Below are 7036 nucleotides of genomic sequence, written 5' to 3'. Positions count from 1 at the left end.
AAAGTGAACCTGCAGAGGAGCCGAGTCGAGGGGCGTTAAGCCTCTAGAGGATGTGGAGCAGGGGCGGAGGAGGGGGACTGGGGGGAGGAAGTGGGCCGAGGCTCTAGCACCCACAGGCACCTCCCGCGGCTACCGATATCTAACACCAGCACCACCATCTGCGGGCAGGGAGCGCACAAGGGCTGCCAGGGACCCGACGCGAGGCTGACTCCGAAGGCCATTTCTCTGAGGCTGTGGCTTTAAGGGAGACGCTGGGCTTGCGGGCTCTTTAAGGAGGCGGTTGGGGGCGTGTCAGGAAATGAATCCTGGGCCCGCCTCGCCGGCGGGAGCGGCCTCGGAAGTCCTGAGCTTGCTGGGCGGAGCGAGGGCCGGCACCTGGGAAGACTGCGCGCCTTGGGCTTGTACCGGCACCTGGGCCGTGAGCGCCTCTGACCTCGCCTGCACCCTCTTTCCAACCACCCCCCCGCACGCTCTCCTTTCAGCTCCTTGCATGCCTCCCCCTCTCACCCTGCAAACCTTTCTCTCCCATAGCAGCCCATGACTGTCTCTCTCAGCACTTCTTCACCACGCTGTCCCCCGCCCTTTTCTAACACCTCCGCCTTGCATTTCTCCCCCTTTTCCTTCCATATCTCTCCCCCGACACCCCGCTTCCTGCGAATCCTCCTTGCTAGGTCCCAGCCCCTTCTCCCCTGACCTGTCATCTCTGTCCAACCTTAGCCCGTCCCTCACCTCTTCCCTGTGTCTTGTCTCATGAACCCCCTCAGGGTGGCAGCGGGTTGTGGGACTCACCCCAGAGCAGAACCTCTCCATCCAGGAGAAGGGTGGGAGGCCTCCAGGCCACCCACCATGTGACAGTCGAGGACTTCAGCTTGCAGAAAGCAGAAGTGAGCTCACTGCTCCGTACTCCAGGGAATCAGTCTGGCTGTAGGGTGACCCAGCTCCTCTGCTACCATGAACAGGGCCTCTCTGAAGCGGTCAAAGATCCTGCACATGGCACTGATGGGGACTTCCGACCCCTCCGGAGAGGCAGAGGCCAGCCACGAGAAGCCCTTTGTGCTGCGGGCACTGCAGATCGCTCTGGTAGTCTCTCTCTACTGGGTCACGTCCATCTCCATGGTGTTCCTTAACAAGTACCTACTGGATAGCCCCTCCCTACAGCTGGACACCCCCATCTTCGTCACCTTCTACCAGTGCCTGGTGACCACGCTGCTATGCAAGGGCCTCAGCTCACTGGCCACCTGCTGCCCTGGTACCATGGACTTCCCCACCCTGCGCCTGGACCTCAGGGTGGCCCGAAGCATCCTGCCCCTGTCGGTGGTCTTCATAGGCATGATCACCTTCAATAACCTCTCCCTCAAGTATGTGGGTGTGGCCTTCTACAACGTGGGTCGCTCACTCACCACCGTCTTCAATGTGCTGCTCTCCTACCTGCTGCTCAAGCAAACCACCTCCTTCTATGCCCTGCTCACCTGCAGCATCATCATTGGTGAGTGGCCAGCCAGGGCCACGGGGAATGGCTGTGGGCGGTGGGGGAAGATGGGGACCAAAACCCTAAAGAATAACCCTGTCAACCACCTTTGACTTTATCTGTCCCAGCTCCCTTGTCATGACAGTCATAGGAGGAAGAGCCTGGGGTCCAGAGAAAGCAAGTAACTTTCTGGAGGTCACCTAGCAAGTTAGGGGCCCAATCAGGCCCCTTCAAACAAGATGGGATTCTAATATACATTTCACAGAGGGAAAACCAAGGCACAGAGAGGTTAAGTAATTTGTCAAAGATCACTCAGCTAAGTGGCAGAGGTGGGATCTGATCTCAAGCAATCTGGCTCCTTACACTTGACCACTACTATACTCTCTTGCTTCTCAAGACTTCAAGTGTCCTGACACCCCATCCAGTGCTCTTTCTAGAGGACATGGCATCTTGTAATAAATATACCATCACCGTCTGACCTTGCAGGCTTACAATAATGCCTGAGTCAGTGGCAAGAGATATGCTTTGAGATAACTTAGCCATCTTCCCAGACTTGACCCTCAGAAAATAAAAATTATTGATGGGGACATTGTGCTAATCATTTGCATACAGCATCTCCTGTGTTCCCCAGATATCCCCTGGGTGGTAGCATCACCATGATCAACTCTACACAAACAAGGAAACTGACACTCAGAGAGGTTAAGTCACTTACCCAGAGCCCCACAGCTAGGAAGTAGCCATGCTGGGATGCATACTCAGATTGGCCGGACCCCCAGGCCTGTGTTTCTAACCACTCTGCTCTGTTCTTGTCCCCTAGAGGTTAGAACTGCGCTATCCGGTTCAGCAGCCACTGACCACATGTGTCTATTACAGTTAAAATTCAGTGAAATTTTTTAAATTCAGTTATTCGGTTGCAGGTGTTGTTACCAGATTCTGTAGCCACATTTCAAGTGCTTAGTTGCCATGTGTAGCCAGTGGCTACTGTATTGGACAGCACAGATGACAGAACATTTCCATCATCACAAAATGTTTTATTGCAGCCTATTAGGTCAGAGCACCCCCAGCTTCCCACCCCCTCAGAGCCTTCCTGGGGCTCAGTCATCCAGGAATGAGATCTTTCTTTGAACCTGTTCAGGTTCTTCCTGGTGCTGCAAATTTCATCTTGGTTGACCTACATATTCTCAGTTGGTGTCTCAGAGTCTCAGGCTGTGTTGCACTGGTTGCTGGGGAGAGGCCTCTCCCAGGCCACCTGTCCTAGAAAATGTTCCCCTCACTGAGCCACTTCGGGGCCTAGGGCTGCCCAGTCTAGGTCCAAGGTGGGAGCGGGAGCAGGGCAGAGGTTGGAGTTGGGGGGAGCTGCTAAGACCCCTGGCAGATCGGGCTCGCTGCTTCCACTTTCTCCCCAAGGGGCTGGTATGGGCTCCCAGGCCTCACTTAGCCAAATGCCCCAGGGATTTCCACTTCAGCCCTGCTGACCCTATAAGGGGTGGAGTGGGAGGGACCTCCTGGTTGGCAAATTTGCATGGCGACCAATGAAGTCATTAGGGAAACTAGGCCCAAGTCCCAAAAAGTAATCGAAGTAGCAGATGGTGAGATAGCTTCTGGGAAAGTGCATTCGCTGGCCAGCCTGAAGGGGCAGGCGCCCTGGAGGCTGGTGCTCTGTGCTGGCCCAGCACCTGGCTTCCTCTCCGCAGTGTTTCCCCTTCCTTCCTTACTCCTCGAGGGGGAAGATGGGTCTCAGGTGACTCTCCAGGCCTCCTGGGATTGAGACACAAAAGGTGCTGTGGAAACCCTGGTGGGGAGTGGGGAGGGAGGAATCTAAGCAGGCATTCCAGAGAAAGTACTAGATGGGTATAAGGAAGGAGTGAGGAGAGAATGTTCTAGTCAGTAGAAAAAACATGTGCATTTCTGCATGGCTGGGCCAGAGCAAGATGCACCCATGAGGCTGCCCAAGTTAAGTGAGTCTGGACTGTTTCCTGAGGGCAGTGGGGAGGCACAGAGGGGCTTTAAGCCAGGACAGGACCTGAGCAGATCTGTACTGTAGGAAGATCATTCTGTTTGCAAGGCGGAGAGTAGATTGATTGGAGTGGGAGGGTCAAGAACGTGACCCAGATCTCTACAGCTGAAGGAAATGGGAGCTCAGAGAAGTTAAGTAAACTGTCCCCAGGCCACCCAGCCTCTAAATAGCAGAGCCTGATCAGAGCCCAAATCTCGCTGGCACCAAAACCACATCGCGGGCTGCTGTGGCGGGAGATAAAACATGTGTAAGATTCAGCTCCTGCCTTCTGGGAAGGTGGGGTCTAGCTAAAGAGACTGTACTGTCCCCACGGGCAAGTGTCTAGCAGCCCAGGGCAGGCAAAGGTCTTGAAGGAGAGCACAGCAGGAGGAGACCAGGAAGAGGTCTGGGTGCTGGGGATATCAGGAAAGACTTCAGCCCTGGAGAGACTTGGCTTTGACCCTGAAGAATGAGTGGAATCTCCCAGGAAGGCGGAGGGTGTTTCTGGTGCAGTAAATGATGAAGGACACTGAGCTCTGGTGTGAGAAGCAGGGAGATGAGAGGGGACTCGGGGTGATCGTGACATAGAGACACAGATCGTGGCAAGGGCGTGGGAAGCCCCGCATGCCAGGCTGAGACTCCTTGCAGACTTGGGGGGCAGTGGGGTGCCATGGAGGCTCTGTGAGCAGGAGATGTCACAACATGAGAGTCTCAGAAAGAGTGACTATCCCCAAAGACCTCAGGCCACAAGTGCTTCTAACCGTTGTAGGCTCCCATTTTACAGACCAGGAAGCCGAGGCTCCGAGACCTTAAGTCGCTTTGCCAAGGTCACCTTAACCACTAAGTGCTGTATCTGTGCTCATCCTTCAGAGCTCATTTCAAATGTTGCTTTCCAGGTGCCCCAGGCCAGCACAGTCGCCCAGTTATGGGCTCTCACAGCACCCTGTTAGTTTTATGGACCTCATTACAATTGTAATTAAGGAAGTAATTGGGAGATTACTTCTTTAATCATTTTAATGTCTCTCTCCTCTGCCGGAATGTGAGCTCCGTAAGGAAGGGTTCATGTCCTGAGCTACTTCCCCAGCCCTGAGTGGTGCTTAGCATGTAGTGGAGACTTTGCACACGTTTCTTGCAGGAAGAGCAGGGAGGATGGGATGATGGGGACAGCATTACACAGTCTGTGAACTTTGGTGGCAAAATTCTCTGTCCTTCCTCCTGCCCCCGCTCACCCTTCTCCTCCTCTCCCTACTGTAGGTGGCTTCTGGCTTGGTGTGGACCAGGAGGGCGCAGAGGGTACCCTGTCTTGGACGGGCACCCTTTTTGGCGTGCTCGCAAGCCTCTGCGTCTCACTCAATGCCATCTACACCAAGAAGGTGCTCCCGGCGGTGGACGGCAGCATCTGGCGTCTGACCTTCTACAACAACGTCAATGCCTGCGTCCTCTTTCTGCCCCTGCTCCTGCTGCTGGGGGAGCTCCCAGCCCTCTACAACTTCCCCCAGCTGGGCAGCGCCCACTTCTGGGGCACGATGACGCTGGGCGGCCTGCTTGGCTTCGCCATCGGCTATGTGACAGGACTGCAGATCAAGTTCACCAGTCCCCTGACCCACAACGTGTCCGGCACAGCCAAAGCCTGTGCCCAGACGGTGCTGGCCGTCCTCTACTACGAGGAGACGAAGAGCTTCCTCTGGTGGGTGAGCAACATGATGGTGCTGGGCGGCTCCTCCGCCTACACCTGGGTCAGGGGCTGGGAGATGAAAAAGATTGAGGAGGAGCCCCGCCCCAAGGAGGACGAGAAGAGTAACGTGGAGGTGTGAGCTCCTCCGGAGAGCCTGCCATGGCCGGCCCAGCCCAGGGAGAATGCCCATGGATGAAGTGAAGGTGTCTCTCTGGACCCAGAGACGGTGGCCTTACAGACCTCATGGGAATCTGGTGGCTGAAATGGAACCCGTGTTTCCAAGTGATGTCAGAAAGTTGCCGAACCTGTCTCGACCCCCTCTCCTATTTCTGGGTTTTTGTCCTCCCCTAGGGAGGAGGGAACCCCCATGGGAAGAGCCAGTTAGGTTCTCTGGAAGAGCACCGGCTCTCTGGGAGTAGGAGAGGGACAGCACCCCTTCCTGTCCCCCTGCCAGGGCCTCCTACCTCCACATGACCTTTGGGGTTGGGGACAGGCCACAACCTTTAAGGGACAGTATTGGCAAAGCCATTACGTCTTCACTTGGACTCAGGGGAGGTGGGGGTGTGACCCCACCACAAGCTTAGGATTTGGGAAACCTCACACCTCTGTGCCCCGGTGTGAGGCCCACCCCAAACCAGCCGCCTTTTGGAGGAAAGTGTAGGCTGGGCTGAGGGAGGAAATGAACAAGCATTCTCTCTTCTCTGCATTGAGACCAGCAGCCCCCGTGCAAGGGGGTGAAGGATCGGGGGTACCAAGCCTGGCCCAGGCCCCTGCTCATTAACACCCTCCCGCAGTCGCTAACACCAGTTTTGCCCGCCTCACTCCCCTGCCCCTGAGGGGCAGCTGCCACCTGGCACAAACAGCTACCTGGCTCAGGTAACAGCCCCCCAGAAGTGGAGGCAGGGAGCCGCTTTGGCTTCTCCCAACTCTGCCTCTCCAGGGAATGCTGATGGAGCCAGGGTCAGCTCAGAGCCTTCCACCTAAGCTGTGCTGGGCCCCCCAAGATCCAGGTCCCTGCAGGGCAGGTGTTGTAACCTGATCTTGATGAAGGTGTTAAGCTAACAATTACAAACTTCCCTGAGTTTGGGATGGAAAGAATCTTCCCTTCCCCTCACCACACCCTCTGGGCTTGAGGGTGGCTTTCACAACTCCTGTTCCTTCTGTTGGGTGTTTTGTTCCACCAAGTGGAACGAAACTCCGTGGGGTAACTCCTGATGTCTTCAGCACCTGTAACGAAAGGCTGGGGAGAGTGGAACTTCTCACGACTACTCTCTTCGCGTCCCCGCACAATCCCAGGTGGTTTCTAATGCAGTTGGTGGGGCCTGATGCCCTGAATTGTGTGTGATTTAATTAAAAATCAGAGTAAGACATCCTGTGTGTGTGCAGCGAGAAGGGACAGGCAGGGTCTGGCTGGGATTTATGAACGAAGGCTCATCCCTGCCATTGCCAAGCCTGGGTTCTAGCAGGACAACCCTTCTAAGAATCTGTTCTCCCTCCAGGCAAAGGGTTGATTCAAATACCAAGACTCCTTCCAGACCTCAGGTTTCATATTGGTGCTTGTTGCCATTTACTGGGCACTTGCTGGAGGCAAGACACTGCTGAGTCCTCTATTCCATCATTCATCTCCACAACCCTCCCACGCGCCTTGAAGTGGGCACCATCGCCGATCCCCCATTTTACAGATGAGAACACTGAGGCTCAAGGAGGAGCACAGGAAGGAAGAGGCAGCAGTAGGATTCGGACGGAGGTCTCTGCCTTCAGAGCACGAGTAGCCAGCATTTTTTGAGCATCTACTACATGCCAGGCACTGTGGTAGAACATACTGGTATGAAGACCCAAATCTGCTTCAAGGGTCTCGAATATAAACACACATCAAATAACAGATGCAGTATTGCCC

At 55.2% G+C, this 7036-nt stretch overlaps 1 protein-coding gene across 2 annotated transcripts in view; it reads left to right on the top strand.

Moving 5' to 3' along the window:
- The window catches only part of SLC35C1 (solute carrier family 35 member C1), a 7333-nt gene extending 824 nt beyond the window's left edge, over positions 1-6509 (top strand). For both annotated transcript variants that reach the window (XM_024749483.1, XM_024749484.1), the window contains exons 2-3: positions 960-1486; positions 4719-6509. In XM_024749483.1, coding sequence (XP_024605251.1) covers positions 960-1486; positions 4719-5278 — 1087 coding nt within the window. In that variant the 3' untranslated portion in view covers positions 5279-6509. The remainder of the gene's footprint in view (positions 1-959; positions 1487-4718) is intronic.
- Positions 6510-7036: the final 527 nt, after the last annotated feature.

This window comes from Neophocaena asiaeorientalis, unplaced genomic scaffold (genome assembly GCF_003031525.2).
Source record: "Neophocaena asiaeorientalis asiaeorientalis breed wild unplaced genomic scaffold, Neophocaena_asiaeorientalis_V1.1 scaffold43, whole genome shotgun sequence".
Lineage (NCBI taxonomy): Eukaryota > Metazoa > Chordata > Mammalia > Artiodactyla > Phocoenidae > Neophocaena > Neophocaena asiaeorientalis.
Note: the sequence above shows the minus strand (reverse complement) of the source record. Positions and strands in the feature narration are given on the sequence as shown.